This window comes from Colletes gigas, unplaced genomic scaffold (genome assembly GCF_013123115.1).
Source record: "Colletes gigas isolate AHSC1104 unplaced genomic scaffold, ASM1312311v1 Colletes_gigas_Sc00037, whole genome shotgun sequence".
Classification (NCBI taxonomy): Eukaryota; Metazoa; Arthropoda; class Insecta; order Hymenoptera; family Colletidae; genus Colletes; species Colletes gigas.
This window is the reverse complement of record NW_025106666.1, coordinates 1,532,562-1,552,870: the sequence shown is the minus strand read 5'-3', so window position 1 is coordinate 1,552,870 and position 20,309 is coordinate 1,532,562. Positions and strand designations below refer to the sequence as shown.

Here is a 20,309-nt window from a genome sequence, read left to right as displayed (position 1 = left end):
AATAATACAGTTGTGTTAGGATTTGTCGATATAAAATAAAAGAAGTGCAATCGCGCTGCTTGGGTCTTCTCGTACATATTTAGAGAAAGCGCCGTTGCGCTGTTCGGGATTCTTCGACAGTGTTTTTTCAATATCCCCTGGGACTCAAACGGTTAAATAAAAAGGATGGAAAATATATACTATGATTTTAATATTTTATTAATAAAAAACATAAGGAATGTGTTACACATTTCTAACTCTATTAAATAAAAACATGCCTCAACATCTTGATAGCACGTTTCGCAGTACGAAATGCAGTAGTATTAAACTTCAAAACTACATTATACTCTAAACTAATTAAATTAATATTGGTAACTTTTACTGATAATAACTGGTTACTTAAAGTATCAGTTTCTAAAATCTATTATTATATTTACTTTGAAAACGATGATAACAAAAGAACTTCGAACTTGTGATTTTTCGTTTGTACGATTATAATAATTTCTTGTACTATACGACGATAGACGAAGTACTATAAAAATATATGGGCAGTTTTAAGAATGAAAAACATAAGTACATCTTTTAGACGCGCATAATTTATTTTGTTCCCTAGTCGAATTTTTCATTCGTTTAAAAATCATAGTTTGTTTCCTAAGTACAGAATATACAATATTAATAATTGCGACGAGAGTTCTTCAGTTTGTATGAAAAACTTCATACTTTCTCGATGTAATTCGATGGAAACAGCCCCGTTTTCCCTCTCAATCTTCCGTGCCACCAACCACCTTCGTCTAATATATAGAAAAATGAATGCATTTAGTTGCTCACGTTAACATGTAACAATGATTAAACAATCAACTAGTAGATCATTGTTAGTTCCAAGTATAGAGTAGTTGCGTGTCGCTATAAACCATTTTGTATATACATGGCACAACTTACGTTCTTTAAGTATTTCGATAATATCGCCTATTTTAAGTTCTAGTTCATCCAGATCTTGAGGATTGTAATCGTATAAAGCTTTGGCTTTGGGTAGATTAGGAAGAACTGGTCTTTGCGGAGGTTTTTTATTTTTTGAGACAACACGAGATGCGCATTCCGTTTTAGTATTGTCTGACACCGATTTAGTATTGTACTCTCTAACTGTCTGTATCTCCTTATTAAAGCTTATACTTTGGTTATTTCTATGTTCGTCCCTGTTGATTGATGGTAATCGAAATCCTGATGGTATAGTTGGCGTATTAGGTGGTGGTGGTTCAGTTGGCGGCGGAGGAAATTTCAATAAACCTGTTCATGGAACATTGAAAATGTTCATTTCAATGAAGAACCAATAACGATCAATAGCGATTCTGATATAACTTACCTCGTCTTGCTCCTTTCGGATCAGTAAACATACCCATGAGCGGTAAATTATTTTTTACTTTATTTGGCAGTTTTACGAATTTTTTCTCTTGTACTTGCATCAGTGAAATATTTGGACGGTTAAGTGGTGACGATCTTGGAGCTTTAGGCATGTGCAAAGTAGGTCTTTCAAATGGCAAACTTTGATTTCGTTCTGAATGTGTAGGCCTTGGAGCTGGACGGGTTGGCTTGTTTACAACTGTTTCTGTTACAGATTGTGGAACCGGATGAGCACGTTTTGAAATACAATACTGTCGACTCATTGGTACCATCGCTAGTCTGTTAGTATTTGGTTCTGAAATATCGGTAGAAATACACCTAATTTTAGTAATAAGTTTATTAGTATAATATCTATTTTTAGTGATTTAACTAAAAACTAAAAACTAATAATAATATACTTGTAATAGATGGCAATCCTGGTCCAATCCAGACATTCAATATTTTTCCACTTGGTTTCAAAATTTCTTTATCACCATAATCGATTTGTGTTAATATTACTTGTCTTATTCCACCACCTCCCCAACCTTCTTTCTTCACTTTAAATTCTAGACTGTAAAAATAATTTATGTTCAAAATACTTTTAATTGCCCATTAAATAATTTCGTACGGAATAATTGTATACAAAAGTCTTACTTATTACTAAATTTTATATTCAAGATGTGCCCAGTATCTTCAACATATCTTTTACTAAGAGCAATTAAAAATTCCGTCTTAAATATCAATTCTAATAAACTGGCATAATCTTCTTTCGAGTGAACAATAAGGAAATCATCCTATGATCGTTAATAAAATATTAATAATTTCTATTTTTATAAACAACAATGACGATAATCATATATGTAATCCACTCACTTGAAGAGTACTTAATGAAACATGACTAATTTGATTGAATGCAAGTTTTCGTTTTATAACTTCCACTAGCTTCCCTTTTTCCAAGCCTTTCTTAATTTGTTCCCGGCCGATTAGGTATAAATATTTATTGGTCAGGACAAGGTCCCTTCTACTTACCTACAATTCGTGTTTCATTTATTCTACATAATATATTTTGTCAAATAAAGTTGTATACGTGTATAAAAGTACCTTGAATCTCCTGTCATACTTTTTTACCACTTCGCTGAAACAGACTTTTTCTCTTCTTCCAATTAAGTTCATTAGTTGTGGTTTGCCTTCTAATCCAATGTAATCGCCTATAAATTTTCTATTTAAACTTGCTCGTCTGCGTTCTTTATGACCGAACAGTAAATCAGCTGCTTCTTGTATTTGTTGATCTTGCCTTTTACGCGCGAAATACTTTTTAAATGCCTTTTGAATCACTCTGGCATACATGTTGTATTTCCGGTCTCTCGCTTCCTCCAACATGAAAAGCTACGGACATTGTATCATTAAAATGATATCAAAGTGCGCGATACAAATTCTGTTTCAAAATAAAATTTGATCTTACAGTTTCAGGAACTTTTATAAACAATTTTGTCTTTCCTAGTTGATACTGCGATTGATCGATACGTAGGTTGCTTAATATCCATTTTACTCCCTCTTTCTCATCGCCGGACCAACATGGCCAAGTCTCCTTGGTGAAAATTGCATATCTGTGCAAAAATTTTGAAAATGCTGTCCTGTGTGCAAACCCGGCTCTTCGCACTTTGATGTTTTCCTTCAAACCCAAATATTCTACCTAAATGACATAGAAGGCACAATATAGTGCCATAGAGAATATACCATTGTATCAATACACATACATTTAAATTTGCATAAAGCATTTAAAACGTGTTGCTATTTCGTTACTTAAAAATTACCATGTAACTGAACTTACAAAATATTCAGATCTTCAAGCAAATGTATTTTCCCATTTGTTTGTCGTGGTCATTTAAAGGGTAACACCACTGTAAAAACCTGAAATAAAGCGATGTGTGGTCCGATAAAAATAAGGAATGTAATTTATTCAAGTCAATAAATCATACAGCGAAATTGATAAAACTGTTTCGATATTAATATACACGTACGAGATTCCCCGTGACCGCGTGGCGACCTTCACTTGGGGTTTCCCTACGGTCGACCCGTACTCTCCCGTAAAGCGCCACAGGATAGATGGAAAAGTAAGAGAATAATAATATTCAAGAATGTTATTAACCATGTCGTTAAGTGTTAAAAAAAAAAATAGTGCTAAATGACAACGCTGGAGCCATTCTCGCGAGGCGTGTTTTGAATTTGTGACGCATTTGTATCTCGAAAAAGAGAAAAAATTTTTTCTTAATCTACACGAGTATAGCTAGAGAAATACGTACGGGATCTTCGATAAGTTAATTTTGACATTATTTATTGACAAATGATTGCCTCATTTTTTGTACAAAATTGAACTTTCTACTTCAAATGCTCGCCAGTCATACAAAAATTAATGTTTCAAAAATCCCCTACATATTTCTCTAGCTATACTCACGTAGATTAAGAGAAAATTGTTTGTTTTTTTCCGCGGCAGTTACATTGCGTGTCGCAGAGCGCCTCAAATTCAAAACACGCCTCGCGAGAATGGCTCCAACGTCGTCATTTTGCACTATTTTTTTTTTAACACTTAATGACATGGTTAATAACATTCTTGAATATTATTATCCTCTTACTTTTCCATCCATCAAAAAAAAAACGCTTTATTTCAGATTTTTACAGTGTTTTTACCCCTTAAAACGTGTTGCTATTTCATTATTTAAAAATTACCATGCAACTGCACTTATAAAATATTCAGATCTTCAAGCAAATGTATTTTCTCATTTGTTTGTGGTGGCCATTTAAATGATACTCTATGTCATGTATAATGTAATAGATTGTGATAATGGAGCTTTTATTTTATTTCAATTCTAACTTCTATAAGTCAAACTTCATATTTCAGTGATCTGTTCTCGATTGCCATCAATTATAATTAAAAAGAATGTTTTGGTAAAATGATGTATTAATCGTACCTGATGTTTTACTCTGACTGGATCCCAATCTCGAGGTTTCTTTGTTTCATTTGGTTTAATGCATCTGATATAATGCGGGGTGCATTGCACCAATTGTTTGACTAGTTGACTAGCTTGACTTCGTATTTTGCTACCAGCAGTAGTAGGTCTAGATTTGAGCGTCTTCGTTTTCTGTACATGAGTTTCTTGCGGATACAATGCACGAATCAATGAACTGCAATAATAATATTGTGGGTATTTGTTCAAAAAGGTCTTTATTTAAATATTAAAAGTGACTAGGAACTAATTTTAAGACTATTTGCATAACAGCTACGCTTAAACTGATATAACTTAGAACGACAACTTAAAACAACAACTTAAAACGACAACTTAAAGCGACTTGTTACGGCAACGTCTTGTCAAGTGAGTCTCCCTTTTCCGCTCGAAACATCCCTTTTTAAAACCTTTTCCGCCCCACCATTCAAGCTTCTTTCGGGCGCGTACATGACCAAATATGGTCATGCTTGCGTTTCGCACCCCTGCGCGAGAGGACCTCGAACGCGTCACTGGGCCCGCTGACCCAGGGGTTTTTCCCGTCCCTTTCGACCTGTAACGCTTTCTCTTTTAACCTATAGTTCTTACTCCGCTCAAGTTTCTCGCATTTCCCGATACCACAATATTATTGTAAACGATTCAGTTTATACGATAACTTTTATCTAAATAATAATCTTACACTTTCGATGTATCGTTTGCATGTAATCATACATTTATAATAAAAGTTTTACGTCTTTCATCTAAACCAAACAGTATTAACTTACTATCAGGGGTATTAACTTACTTCGTGCTGCTTTGTATTAACTCGACAAGATCCAGAAAGAGTACGTCTCGATTTTTATCACAAAATCCATCGACCGAATACGAAACCACTCCGGCATAGTGATAAATGGCGAAACCTTCGCTTGTGGTTTGAAAGTGTTCGTGCTTGTTTGCCCCGACTGCGAGTTTCTGTAATTATCGTTAAAATTAATGAAATTGTAACACAGCAATAGCTAACAAATTAAATAGCGCTTAGTTCTAATAACTTCATTTTACAGATTAGCTAATGAAGATTAATGAACGAATTATCCAGTGCAAATGAGTATTATGGCGAACATTTTATTTGTAGATCCGGAAACAGGGTTTCATACCTTTTGCAAATCTGCGTCTGCTCCTGTGCTACCAGCATGAAGAGTAGCACACACATCGTCGAGTATCAAGAAAAGCCCTGGTGGACGCTTTTCTTCGAGAAGTTCGACGACAACGGCATTATTGAAGTATTCTATCGGAGTCCATTTTATATTCTCCAATACGTACTCCTCCTAAACAACATAACGTTTCTTGTTTATAAAAATACAAATGTTAGAAAAAATTATTTGTATCCTTATTAAACATAGCTTCCTACAATAAAATATTTTAGTTTTCGTTAATATGAAAACGTTTCATCTTTGAGGACGATAAAGAAATATCCATAGAATTCAAAACGTTAATTTTTCTAAAGAAGAAAAGATGGAAGGAGGAACTATCTCGAGGTAAACATAATGCACATAATTTGTTTATTATTTATTTACGTCTACTGTTATATTACAGAAGTTCTGTTCCAATTGCAACGTTTCATAAAGGGTAAGACCACTGTAAACACCTGAAATAAAGCGTTCTTTTGCGATTATTTTTTTGATGGATGGAAAAGTAAGAGGATAATAATATTCAAGAATGTTATCAACCATGTCGTTAAGTGTTAAAAAAAAAATAGTGCAAAATGACGACGTTGGAGCCATTTTCGCGAAGCGTGTTTTGAATTTGAGGCGCTCTGCTGCACGCAATGTAACTGACGCGGAAAAAAACAAACAATTTTCTCTTAATCTACGTGAGTATAGCTAGAGAAATATGTAGGGGATTTTTGAAACATTAATTTTTGTGTGACTGGCGAGCATTTGAAGTAGAAAGTTCAATTTTGTACATACAATGGGGCAAACATTTGTCAATTAATAATGTCAAAATTAACTTATCGAAGACCCCCTACGTATTTCACGTCAGTTACACTGCGTGCCGTAGAGCGCCACAAATTCAAAACACGCCTCGCGAAATTGGCTCCAGCATCGTCATTTTATATTATTTTCTTTTGTAACACTTAACGACATGGTTAATAACATTCTTGAATATTATTATCCTCTTACTTTTCCATCCATCAAAAAAAATAAAAAATCAGAAAAAACCCCTTCATTTCAGGTTTTTACGTTGGTCTTACCCCTTAAAACTCATCAAAGTAGACGATTACGAAATATAGTATTTGTAAATGTTTTGCAGACGGCGATGAAAAGGCTTTGTTATCTGATCGTCTGTGTTATCCTGTGCGTATTTCACACGATTTTCTTTGTTTACTTCGGTAATATCTTTGTTCGAATATCTCACGATCCACATCGATAAAACACGGTGTTCCGCTCCGAATCAGGCTAGACGATCCCGCTTGCGACAAAAGGCTCGGAGGCGAGCAATTTCGTCGTCGTCTCTCAGCTCTCTCGCGTTTTTATGCGCGGTCTAGTTGCGGTGAACATCGAGAGGTGACGGCAAAAGTGGTACGATTCTTTTCGTCTTAGCCCGTGCCTGAGGTAACGATTCCATTTCATATTAACGACGACCTCCTTACCGTGTTCTTGGATCGTTAAAGGCACGAACGAACCTTTCTCATGATTCTGTTATTTCTTCAACGATAACTGCACGACAAAAATTATATAATACTGAGTCTACGCTAAAAAGAACCGAACCAGTCATCGATTCGAACGGATAGGCTAGAAATTCATTCTTTCGTTTGGTTTACCTCATAAAATTATTCAGAAATTTAATACTATTAAGGTTATACTTATGTGTTAATATAAATAACGTTTGTTGCGATTAAAATTAATTGTAATATCATTCCTTCCACTATACAGGGCGTTCGGCCATCCCTGGGAAAAATTTTAATGGGAGACTCTAGAAGCCAAAATGAGATGAAAATCAAGAATATCAATTTCTTGACTGAGGCTTCGTTAAAAAGTTATTAAAAAATTAAATTAAAAAATTTCAAATCATTCTGAAAAAATTATTTTTGGTTGCGGAGATCAATAACAATCATTTTTGGTGAATACAAAGACTCCCGAAATCGTACCCACTTTCGAGAAAAAAATTCCTTACCGAAAATCTAATGTGAGGCCAGAAATGCTTCCCTGAAATTTCATGCGAATCTTTAAAATGTCATAATTCCTGAACGGATTGGACGATTTTAATGTTTCGAACGGCAAACAACGCGTATTTTAGTGTACAATAAGTAGATATTCCAAGAATATTCGAAAAGTTGTTCCTTGACCCCATAAAGTAAGAAAAACCTCGTAAAAATAGTCCCAATTTTCAAACGACCCTAACTCCTAGAATAGTGAATATATTTCAATGAAATTTTTTTCTGAAGTAGAGCTCATGGATACCTACAAAAAAGTATTAGACAAAATTTCCGTACAGCGTCAAACTTTATTAAAAATGAAAAACGAATTTTTAAGGAAAATTGATAGAGGGTTTATGTGCGAAAAAAAAATTTCAAATCGTTCTAAAAAAATTATTTCTAGGTATTGGGGTCAAATACAACCATTTTTGGTGAATACACATACCCCCGAAATCCTACGCACTTTCGAGACAAAATTCAGGAAGGTGGACAAATTTTTCGGCGAAAAAAAATAATTTAATACTAATAATTATAATCAATTACAATAATTTTTTATGAATCGACATACCCCCGAAATCCTACTCATATTCGAGAAAAAAATTCAGTACGGACGGAACTTTAAACGTTAATAACTTCTTAACGAAGAAGTTATTAACGTTTTTAACATCAACAAATTCGTATTCTTGATTTTCGTCTTATTTTGGCATCTACAATCGTCCATTAAAATTTTTTCCAGAGGTGGCCGAACACCCTGTATATTGATTAATATACTATGCACTGTATACTGAAATTGCACAAGAAGAAGTGTCGAAACATATATGTCCGGTATTGTATATTAGAAAATGATTAATTTGTTTTTAGTGTACTCTCTTTTCTAACGCGCACCTGTGTGCATTGAAAACATGTTATTATTATTACTATTTTATATTACGTTTGCCACATGTTTTTTCACGTAATAAAATATCAACGTTTTACTAGAATTATTTTTTTAATTTTTATAAAAGGATGAAGTCAATTGAATTTATTTGAAGAGAAATCAACTGAAATTGGTAGCGTTATAAGAAGGTGCTATGAGTGAAGGATTTTGTCTGTAATTCTTACATTTTCTTTCTTTAAGAGTTTACCGGCAAAATGGTTTCTATGCTTTTAGGTGAAATGGAAAATGTCACGTGGAGGATAATAATGTAGTTCCACAATGTGTCCCGAGTATTCGTGCGAAGACGAAACGAGCACAAAAGTCATGGATGTCGGTGTAGGCCGTGAGAAACGATTTAATGTAATATAAAAATATCGCATGCGTTTTAAGAAGGCCGGACACAATAACAAAGATGCTTCATCAAGTAATGATGCGAATTTATTTTTATAGAATTACTCCGATTGTCTGGCCATATTCAATTTTAAAGAAAAACGCGCATACAACTGAACTATACTCTTACATTTTATTTATTTTTATTTCTTACGATTTAATTGGAATTCTTCTCATTATTGGTACCACCTCTGCAAAAATATAAATACTTTTATAAATATTCAAAGCTTCTAAATCATTTAATTTTTCTTCACTAATAGTATTTCTTAAGTAAATAAATCAAATAAATTTTTATAAAGCGTTTCGTTGAAATTTATGGAGACGAAGGGGTTCTGACACCCAAAAACCGGCCTGTTCGTACGCCACTGATTTATTATATAAGCCGGTATGTAATTTTTACAGTGAATTAAAAGTAATGTTTTGTATTTTGCAAAGAAAAAATACGTGCATATTATAATCTGTTTCTGATCGCATAGTTCTGTCTTTTATTCAAGAAAATTTATTTAAAATGGACGCGAAAAAAAACATAAAGCATAATAAATGTTACCAGTAGAACTAAAATACAAAGTAATTAGAAAGTGCCCTGTCGCTTTCTTCAGGAAATTACTATGACATTCGTGACATCTAAACGTGACAATGGTACACAACAGTAAAATACATTCCGACAACTTTTAAATATTTTAATGAAATAATTAGACGCAGAAAGAGTCAACGCAAATAAAAAAAAAATAAGGCCCAAAAACAAATTTGAAATTATATTAATTATTGGATGTGTAATAAGTATGTACCTGTATAAAAAAACATCAGTTTCTTACAATTTCTTTATATTTTATAATTCAGCGATTAAATTCGACGAAAATCAAACCGACAAATGCTTGTTTTTATAATGTTTCGCATTGTTTTTTAATGACAAATCTTATTTTTATAATGTTTCGCAATGGGGAAATGCTCGAAATAGAGTCTCTTATAAATCACTTTAACCCATTTCTTCTACCTTGAATAGCAGGATTTCCCGAGACATCTTCTACATCGTCGGAAATAAAACAAAGTTCAGTCATTAGACTGCAACTGTATGTTTCTACTTGGAGATTTAAGCTGATAACAAAACCGTTATTTCTCGTGGCTTCAACACTGACAAAATTCTATCGTTTCAACCGTTCCATGGAAAATACATTGCACGCGTTATAATCACTGTGATTATGAATTGAAACACAATTAAGAAGTAAATTATGGGGTATCCTCCGCATCGTTAAAAACTCAAAACTCTAAATTTATTTTCTTTAACATCTAATCTTGGGAATTAATTTCTTTTTAGCACTTCAGTGAAAAATCCACATCCATACGTGACTTTTAAATCACTTTTTGTAAAAACCAATATTTCGAAACAAGGTTTCAACAGATATAGGCTTTCCTTTCGAATAGTTGCTTAAGGGGCCATTCTACTTTGTAGGCACGAAAAATACATGTTTCTTTGTGACTTTTTTTTGCGGTCTATTAAAGAGGGATTAATTCCGGGTTTTGTGGATACATTTATTACATATTTAACTATATTTATTTATTATATATTTAAGAAATTTTTGTAACGCATAATATTTAAGATTACGCTGTTTTTGTTGATCAACGAACAACAGTATGTGATATCTTGCGAACAAGTTATCCGAAATTCAAAAACCAAAGATATTCTTAATATAGATAAGTTTGGTTAAAGCACGAACTAGGGTCTTTTCAAAAAAACAAAAAAAGGCAAAATTGCAGCTATTTTACGAAAAAATACTGAATATTTTCATATATTCGGTTGCCCTTATGTTAATAAAAGAAAAAGTATTGCATATATGGCAATTATCCTAGTTCATGCTATAGGGAGACTAGTTCTAAAGATACTGTATAAATTTGATGTTGATATCTTGAATAGTTTCCATGTTATCGTCTACGCAGTGCCGAAAATAGAAGTTTCGAGAAAAACAGCTTTAAAGTTTCACGTCCAGTTGTTATACCTGCGTGTGGTACATTTCAGCTTCGTTAGTTTTTCGAATTTCAATTTAATATTTGGTAGATATATTTTCGGGATTACATACTAAAAGAAAACGCCAAAAAAAATTCGATTTTTTAATTCCCACAAAGTAGAAAGACCCCTTAATTGATATCTATTCGAACGATGTTTCGAACCGAATTGGTGACGTTTGAAAATTTCACGGCGCGAAACGGAAGGAAGGAAGGAAGGAAGGAAGCGATACCAATTGCGACGGTTACGCGAACACAACCATGGATAAACCAGAGAGAGGGACACATAAAGAAAGAGAGAAGATTGAGAAAGAGAGAGGCCAACGTTTCACTTAGCCATTTCATTACCTTCACTCGAGTCTTGGTCGCAGAGCAAATAGAACCATCGTCGGTGTAACGCGTGTATTCGATACTTCACGTTTCTTTCATTTATCCACCATTGAGGTGCGTCGTTTGCGCGCGAATCAACGATGGGTAGAATCGATCGTGGACGTGAAACGTTAAAGACCGTGTGATCGAGTGAACTTTCAATCGCCATAAATGGATCTCGTAAACAGATTGTCGAAGAAGCACCGTTGATCCATCGTCTGTTAAAAAATCTTACGTTCAAGCGACATGCATCGGCTCTGAGACAATCAGAAACAAACCGCAGCTATACGGACGCAAGATCGATTGATCCCGGAAGAATCGTGTTCGCAGTGACCTATTTCGACTCGTTTATAGTTCAGGTACGATACAAATATGATGTCAACAATCGTATTAATGCCCCACGTAGTTATTCGTCGATATTAAAATGTTTACCTGTAGAAATTTTAAAAATTATTTAGGAATCGTACGAGTAACTTTTTGGGAAAACAAGACAAATTGCTCGTCGTGAGATTTAAAATTTAACGCGCCTGGGACACGACGAGTATTCTTTAAATTATAAAACATGTTACATAAGTTATACGAGTTCGAGTTAATTCATTTTTATCGAACACAGGTGACTTGAGAGCCACATACTCGTTGTCTACATTTTTTTAATTCGTTTTAATTCTATTTTCAATGTACAATAATACATCGATTGCAGTTTTAAAGCTACAGTATTGCTTGCAACCAACATATGTACAGAAGCATGGCTGCAGTTGGAAATTTGTATTTATTGAAATTTTCCTTTAAACTTGTTACTATCGTGTAATTTTTTCAGAAGCCAAGTATAATTTGAGTTATAGAGGGTTGAGAAACGAAAAAGTGCAAATAACAGAGTGCACGAGACAGACGACGAGACACTATGAGCGTAGACTCTGCCAATGTTTTTAGTTTTGTCCTTTAGATCGATTATTTTCTATATGGAACTAATATTTTCGGGCATATACGCCATTTTGCAATGGGAACCACTGTAGTGATTGGCAGAAAGTGAATGAGCAAGTGACCGAATGAAACAGGTTGCGAAATAGAGAAAGGGAAAGATCGAAGAAAGTAGGAGAAAAACAAATGGAAGATACAGGGGATAATCCATATGAGTTCAAATGCGACGTAAAGAAACATAATGACTTTTCCTAATAAGTTAAATACTCAATCTGAAAAAAACATGAAACCAAAAAAGAAAAGATATTTACAACAAATTTTGGAAAATAATAACGAACAAAATTGGGACAGTAATAATAAATCAGACACCGAGAAGGATTTAAAAAACGAACAGAGATATCATTTGACAAAAGATCAAATAATAGAAACCGCGCGATTTCAATTACTTCCCAACCGCAAAAACTGTTTTACTCGCATTTCCAACTTTCATAGAAATTAAACGCATTTCCCCTTCGACCGTCGTTTTGTAAATAATAATATTCTTTTTAATACCTGGAAACAGCTTGAATAGAATCCAAAGAAAAATATATAAGATTGATATCGCGGGGTATACTTAACGTTTCTTTGACAGAATTCGATAAAATAGTGAATTTCGAGAATAAAAATATCAAAGTACATCTATTCGAAAACTAATAAAGTTCGAGATACTCAGCTACTAAAGAATGATAATTGCATAACCTTTGAACTCCGTGTAAGACTCACCGTCTAAGGTCACGATAATTGTACACAATTCCTTTTCTAATAATGGCGTTATTATATTTCGAACCTTGAACAAATCGCTTACAGATAATTGCGTTTTCCAACTTGAAGTTAAATAAGTTTTTTCGATTATGAAACTCTACAATGTATTCTATCCTCATCGACGCACTTTAATGTTTATTTTATTAATATATACGACACGAAGGTCAAATAAAGATGAACTTTGTTTTTTTAAAAAGTAATCCAAATTTTAAACACTTCCAGTCTTCGTCAAATGGTTAAGTTACGAATTGAAGTAGATTTCATTTTAAATGATATTTGTCCTACTCTACTTGAAACCATACAAATATGAACATGATAAACCGCTAGAAACAAACGTAAAGCCACTTGACTGACCGACTCCACGTGTACTCTTACGTTCACCGAGTACAGTTGAGTACGTTCACCAGAGCAACGAATGCACTTGCACTTTTTAAGAGAACCTGTTTCCGCTGCAACGCGAACCTATATCGAATGAACCACACCTACTAAGAGTTCAGACCATAGATCTCTTTGGAATGGAGGATCTTTCCGTTACTTCGCAAACTGAATAGCAATAATAATAATACACTGAATAAAATTTAGATACACGTTAGTTTTCTGTGTTTTCCTAACGCCCACGCTACAAAATGTCCGCCTACGGACAGTTAACAGTGATAAAAGTAATACGCATTTATTACAAGTGAGGGCAAATTACTCAACAGGATGAAAGGAAATGAAAATACTGGAAAATATGAAATGTATTATTCTCTGTATTATACATTCTGGGATTTAGAAATTGGCGAAAATACCCTATTAAATTTGGTGCTGTAAAACATCTTCAGAAAGCCAATCAAGGGAACTCCACTTCTATTGTGATTTCATTTTTACCTTGTTTCCTTATTTGTTAAATATTGAATATTTCTATTACCCTATTTTTATACCAGTTCAATTTTTTGCAATTGCATTTTTTCCAATATAACGATAATTTAAAATACTGATTTATAAATGGAGGATATTATTATTTTTGTTAGCCTGTCTGATTACAAAACGTATGCGTGGTAATTTGACGTGCAGCCTGTATAAGTGAAACAAGAGAAATTGTATCATTTTGTTCCTTCAGGCTGGTCGTGCGAGCAGGTAAAACTTTCACTGCGTTTATTATAACACGCTCGTTACATGCTGTTCTATGCGGCTAACCAGAAACGTTAACATTTTTCTGTCCTTCGTTTCTTATTTCTTTTAATGAAAAGAAGCAGCGTACCTCTTCGTTATGAAAGACTGCTAATAGCTTAAATGTTTATCAGAGCACAGCAGAACGTTTCCACAGAGCAACAATTCACTTTGTTTTAATTAAAAAAGAAAGCGTTTTCTATCCAGGAAATTTTCTATAAAGAACACGAAACGTGAGCGGGTTAGGTCTGGGTTAGGTCTGCGGGGATCAAATTACAATCATTTTTGGTGAGTAGACATACCCCTGAAATCCTACGCACTTTCAAGAAAAAAATTCAGTAGATACTAAAATTTTTGGGCGAAATTAAACAATTTCAAAACGTTCTAAAAAAATTATTTCTAGTTCCAAGGGTCATTTACAATCGTTTTTGGTGAATGGACATATCCCCGAAATCCTACTCAGTTTCAAGAAAAAAATTCCTTACCGAAAATATAATTTCAGGCCAGAAATGTCTCCTCAATATTTCATGCGTATCTTTAAAACATCATAACTTCAGAACGGATTGGAGGATTTTAATGTTTAAAAATGCAAACGACGCGTATTTTACTGAAGAATATGTAGAAATTCTAAAAATATTTGAAAAGTTGTAACTTAACCCCGTGAAGTAACAAAAAGCCTCATAAAAATAGTCCAATTTTCAAACGACCATAACTCGTACAATAGTGAATATATTTCAATGAAATTTTGGGAGGGTGTAGAGCTCGCAGAAACCTACAAAAAAGTATTAGACAACTTTTCTTTGGGACGTCAAACAAAATTACTAAAAATCAAGAACGAATGTTTAAGAAAAATTGGCAAGGAGTAGATGCTAAAAAAAAAAATTTCAAATCTTTTTGGAAAAATTATTTTTGGTTGCGAGGATCAATTACAATCATTTTAGGTGAGTAGACATCCTACGCACTTTCGAGAAAAAAATTCTTTAAAAAAAAACTTTAAATATTAATAACTTTTTAACGAAGCCTCAATCAACAAATTGGTATTCTCGATCTTCGTCTTATTTTGGCCTCTAGAATCTCCCATTAAAATTTTTTCCCAGGGGTGGCCGAACACCCTGTATACATATTATGTTTTAACGTACAATGTGAAATCAATTTTCAGAATGTTAGCGACAGACAACTATTACACAACAATGGTACTTTACGTACTCATACATCCATTATTCTCTGCGATGGTTCTTCCGAGGCCACCACCTTCGTCGAATCACATACGACAGGATCAAGGACAAAGTAATGAAAAAATTTACGAAGAGAAGACCATTCAAAATTTCCTGCAAAGTTCTAACGTTGAAAGACCCAACACCAACGATTACAGGTAACCATTACTCATTTGTTTATCTGTATTGAAACTACATATTATTGTATCACCTAAAAGGACCCCGCATAGATCTTATGGAAAATGGCCCCCGGTTAAATTAGCTGAACTTTTGATATACTGTAGTTCATTATGTCTTGATGAAAAGTTCCAATGGGCCCAAGTGTGCAAAATCTCGAGCAACCTCTTCGTGGTGCACACTGGGTAATGCTAATGTCGGCGATGCTTCATGTTTGTACATTGAAGAAGAGAACCATTCTTTACCTTTTTGGCGTTTTTTTATTTTGACTCCTGAAGGGAAGAGGATCAGGGGGACAAGGGGTAATATTTAAGGGCCCACAGTACTACTATTGAGTTTTAAGGGGTCAAATAAATGGACAGTGTACAACAGTGCTTCTTAGACTCAAATATTATTGACTTTTGATCCCCCGTATCTCGGAAACTGTTCAATTTACGAGCTTGGGCCCATTGAAACTTTTCATCAAGACATCATGAACTACATCATATTAAAAGTTTAGCTAATTTAACCGGGGGCCATTTTCCATAGGATCTGTGCGGGGTCCTTTAGAATTAATTTGCAAAACAATATTACTGGAATGTAATATAATAACTAACAAGGAGATCAAGTTTGTAACCATTGCATTGATAAGCGTTAAAACTGACCGTACTAAAGTATTCAATAAGAGATAATTAAATGAAAACCGAATAATAAAAGTAAATTTGCCCTGTCAGTGTTCTAGAAATTGAATTGCAGAGTCGGGACGATTTTGGCACTACGAATCTTCAAAACATAGTGCACGCGATGTTGAAGCAACCTGAGGAAATCCACAACGAGAGCTACCCGAATCCGGAAGTGGTGCCTCATTCGATTTTCGGAGTAAGAGACTTCGGTTTGACTCCAAATTTTAAATTGAATATGTTCGACGAGGAGAAAGACATATTGATCGATCCACCGAAGCTTCCGAACTTCGACGAGAAGCTTTATTATTTAAAGACCAATAGGCCGAAGGTTTACGTAAACGTGAGGGGTCGCAGCGGCTCCTTTCAAAAGAATTTGGCCTTCACAACGACGTCCAACAACGAAGGTTTTCTCAGAGCGAAACCGCATCTTCAAAGACAAGCCGATTGGAAATCCGAGAATGCTGAAACCAATCGACTACGAAAAAAATTTGATCGTCGAATAGATACGAATCGTGGAAACCGGAAACTCGTTTCGCGGATCGAAGCTAAAAAGTTGAACAGATTAGCGTCGATTTACGGTTTAGACGATCTTTCCACCACCGAACATTCTATGGTAACTTCCAGCGAATTGCCGAAACAAATACCAGCACCGCCAGCGAAAGTTCCGAACGGAAGTTTCGTGGTACAGACTACGCCTGTTCAGAAATATGCGTTACGAAGAACGGATATATTACCAGGATACAGCTTCTCCGATGACTAAAACAACATCAAGGATTATTCGTTCGGAAGATCTCAGTTCTATGAGGTCGAAAGTGTTACGCGCGATTAAATGTTCCCGTCATAGCGATGTCAGTTTATTTATATTAAATGAAATTTGAAATTGCTGGATAGTTTAACGTAATGAACGTTTCTTGTTGCGAACTACAGTGGCGATCATTTATTATAATATACAACAATCGAATAGAGTCAAGAAGTAAACTTTGCATCTGATGCATATGTTCCGTGATGTATTGGAACAACTATCAATGTTAGCAATGAATAGATGTAAAATACCATACAAGATGAAATATGTTTGAAAACGATAACATGAATTTGGTTTAGGAAGTTTTGTCACACTTACTTTATTCCCCGCAGATTGCCTCATTACTTTGTCGAAACGCTTTTTAGTGGGTAAACAATTTCAAAATCTCAATGTAGTAAAGAACAACATGGAACGATATTTTAATGAAAAGTCAAACAAGTTTTATAGCGATGATATAGATATAATGGGAAGAGAGTTGTTAAACGAGAAGAGATTTACACACGGCAAACATATTTTTAACATAATAAATGTACTATAAATATTCGTGTGTAATCAATTTATTATGTGACTAACTATAGATGATAACGTAATTCTGTCACCAGCGCAGACTAGGCGCAGTTACTCTAGTTATGAGTAAAGTAATTTGCAAATAAAGCATTTATAATATGTCTTATAAACGTATATACGTACAGAATGTAATAGAATAAAATTCGTTAAATCATCTGTTAAATCGAGGACCTACTGGATATTTAAGAAAAACCCTCAAAATGATAGAGAAAAAATAAAACCAAGTCAAACTATTTAATCTACATAAATAATATACATAACAAATTACTATTCGAATTTTTTTAATAAAAACAAGCAAACTTACCTGTTCAGCCTTTAAGGTGAGCTCTATAAAGATCTGTTGTAATTTTTCATTCACAAAATTAATACAGAACTGTTCGAATCCATTCTTCTCGAAGATTTCGAATCCGTAGATATCCAAAATACCAATCTCGAGAGTATGTGCATTAGTCTCCATAGCACAATTAACTTTCTGTAAAATATTAAAATAGTTAATAATTAGAAATCAAAGCCGTAATCAATTGATGTTATTTATATTTTGTTTAGTCTGTACATAAAACTATATACTTACTTTCACTAAGTAATCAAAGAGTCTAGCATAAATATCCTTCGCCAAGGCATCCCGGGTGTAAAGAGCTTGTTCCACATTTAACGTTACATCGACGCTTTCGGATTGGCCTCCCCATTTCGATTCAAATTCGCGTGACGTTAATTTATGGGCTAACTGATCCGCTGAGATTTGCAATAAATAAGCTGGTAACTCAAGGCCTGAAATATAAAAATGGAAAATATAAGTTGACTGTTCCTCAGGAAAAGCTCTCCAGCTGTGCCTTGACACATCGTAAGTCGAACACTTACACTCCTTATTAGCGACTTGTGAATAATTTTCCTTTTCGACAAATTCAATATTTCCTATGTGAAGTATTCCTGCAACTACTCTACAAATATTAGTTGCCTCCGAATCATTTATTCCCATCACACTCAGCGCTGGAAAAATAAAAAGAATCATTTCGTATATCAAATGTATACTTTTATAAAAATTTGTTTATTCTAATACTATTATAAAGTTTACCTTTTAATGTTTCCTGAAATTCGTGGGCATCATTTACTCCCTCAACCCTATGGTTTTCACTATAACTAAGATACTGATAATAATCAAGATCCGTTAATCCAAACTCAGCTGCAAAATAAAATATTAAATATACACAATGTTTGTTTCAATTACGTATCATTTTTTTTTAATAATTAATAAAACTTGGGTAATAATTTGTAAACGATATTTACATTTCATTTGTTGGTTTGCACCTGTTACTAATTGATAGAACACATGGAAATTTCTTTCTCCAAAGTTATGAGATGTAACCCTCGACTTTTCTAAGAGAAAGTTAGAAACTTTTCCTCCACTTGGTTGGCCGCCACGACCAAATTGCATTTGTACGTATTTACCCTAGTAAAGCGTATATTTTAAGAAAATTAAAAAAATTTTTTTATTAAAAATATTTTCTATTGACCACGCATGTTATTTATTAAAAAATTCTTTAATATATACAGGGTGTTCGGCCACCCCTGGGAAACATTTTAATGGGGTATTCTAGAAGCCTAAATAAGACAAAAATCAAGAATACCAATTTGTTGATGGAGGCTTTGTTAAAAAGTTATTAACGTTTAAAGTTTTGCCCGTACTGATTTTTTTTCTTGAAAGTGGATAGGATTTCGGAGATATGTGTATCCACAAAAAATGATTGTAATTGATCCCCGCAACCGAAAATAATTTTTCCAGAACGATTTGAAATTTTTTAATTGAATTGTTAATAACTTTTTAACGAAGCCTCCATCAACAAATTGGTATTCTTGATTTTCGTCTTATTTTGGCCTCTAGAATCCCCATTCAAATTTTTTTCCAGGGGCGATCAAACAAACTGTATATTTAAAATTACAATTATACATATAAGGGAATACTAAAATATACATACAAATCTACTACTATTATTATTTCGAACAGTTTTTGCGTTTCCAAAAGCTTCCAAAAGAGGATTAGACTCCAAAATTACATCTTTTACTCTCTGTACTTGTTTACCGCCACCACTGACTCTCGCGATGTAGGACATAATATATTTCGCAGTTACAGTTTTTCCAGCACCAGACTCGCCACTGTAAGAAATGAAATTTACAGTATTATTAAAAATTATATTTGCCTATACAATTATTTTGAAAACGGACAAATGCTTCGAATATTACCTGATGATAACGCAATGACTTTCATTATCAATTAACATATTTCTATACATGTCATCTGCTAGGCCATAAATATGTGGTGGATTCTCATATGGTGCCTAATATAGAAGAAAGATTAAAATTGTGAACATCTTAGTTAGAACGTCACAATTTTTAACTAATATAACTTACCGCTCCTTGATATATTTCTATCTCCTTTTCTCCAAAATATGGCATCTGCTTGAATGGATTGATCGATACTAACACGGGACCAATGCATGTCTGACAATCATTAAGAAACTTACTGTAATTTTTAACTACGTATTGCCTCTACCTTGCACTTTAGAATATGCAGAATTTTGGATACAATAGAGATAATTTCAATTAAAGATCAAATGAATTTCTAAAGATTAATTCTAAGTTTCTTACGGCGAATAATACGACTGAATGGCTAATCGATGCCACATGGTACGTATTCACATTATATCTTACGAATATTCTGAGACACATAAGAAGAAACCTTTTAAAGTATTGTGTAAAGTACAGTCATCGCAAAAATCAAGAGCTACTACCTGTCGAAAATTTCTTTCGCGGTT

The 20,309-nt window shown here is 33.8% G+C and overlaps 2 protein-coding genes across 7 annotated transcripts in view; one reads left to right on the top strand and one right to left on the bottom strand.

Moving 5' to 3' along the window:
- Window positions 1-376: 376 nt before the first annotated feature.
- The window catches only part of LOC122402566 (unconventional myosin-Ie-like), a 31,445-nt gene continuing 11,512 nt past the window's right edge, over window positions 377-20,309 (bottom strand). For 5 of the 6 annotated variants that reach the window (XM_043405466.1, XM_043405461.1, XM_043405464.1 and 2 more), the window contains 19 exons: window positions 19,906-19,995; window positions 19,738-19,832; window positions 19,473-19,650; window positions 18,784-18,946; window positions 18,572-18,679; window positions 18,358-18,486; window positions 18,071-18,267; window positions 17,804-17,971; window positions 5,492-5,662; window positions 5,143-5,309; window positions 4,326-4,539; window positions 2,819-3,049; window positions 2,458-2,742; window positions 2,230-2,385; window positions 2,011-2,150; window positions 1,776-1,927; window positions 1,340-1,672; window positions 919-1,263; window positions 377-770 (listed from right to left, as the gene is read on the bottom strand). In XM_043405466.1, coding sequence (XP_043261401.1) covers window positions 694-770; window positions 919-1,263; window positions 1,340-1,672; window positions 1,776-1,927; window positions 2,011-2,150; window positions 2,230-2,385; window positions 2,458-2,742; window positions 2,819-3,049; window positions 4,326-4,539; window positions 5,143-5,309; window positions 5,492-5,662; window positions 17,804-17,971; window positions 18,071-18,267; window positions 18,358-18,486; window positions 18,572-18,679; window positions 18,784-18,946; window positions 19,473-19,650; window positions 19,738-19,832; window positions 19,906-19,995 — 3,399 coding nt within the window. In that variant the 3' untranslated portion in view covers window positions 377-693. The remainder of the gene's footprint in view (window positions 771-918; window positions 1,264-1,339; window positions 1,673-1,775; window positions 1,928-2,010; window positions 2,151-2,229; window positions 2,386-2,457; window positions 2,743-2,818; window positions 3,050-4,325; window positions 4,540-5,142; window positions 5,310-5,491; window positions 5,663-17,803; window positions 17,972-18,070; window positions 18,268-18,357; window positions 18,487-18,571; window positions 18,680-18,783; window positions 18,947-19,472; window positions 19,651-19,737; window positions 19,833-19,905; window positions 19,996-20,309) is intronic. The other variant, XM_043405463.1, reaches the window with a different exon arrangement.
- On the top strand, window positions 11,107-17,541 carry LOC122402567. Its single transcript, XM_043405467.1, has 3 exons — window positions 11,107-11,568; window positions 15,237-15,449; window positions 16,182-17,541. Exons 2-3 carry the CDS (start codon window positions 15,238-15,240, stop codon window positions 16,888-16,890), a joined length of 921 nt encoding a protein of 306 aa, XP_043261402.1. The 5' UTR covers window positions 11,107-11,568; window position 15,237; the 3' UTR covers window positions 16,891-17,541.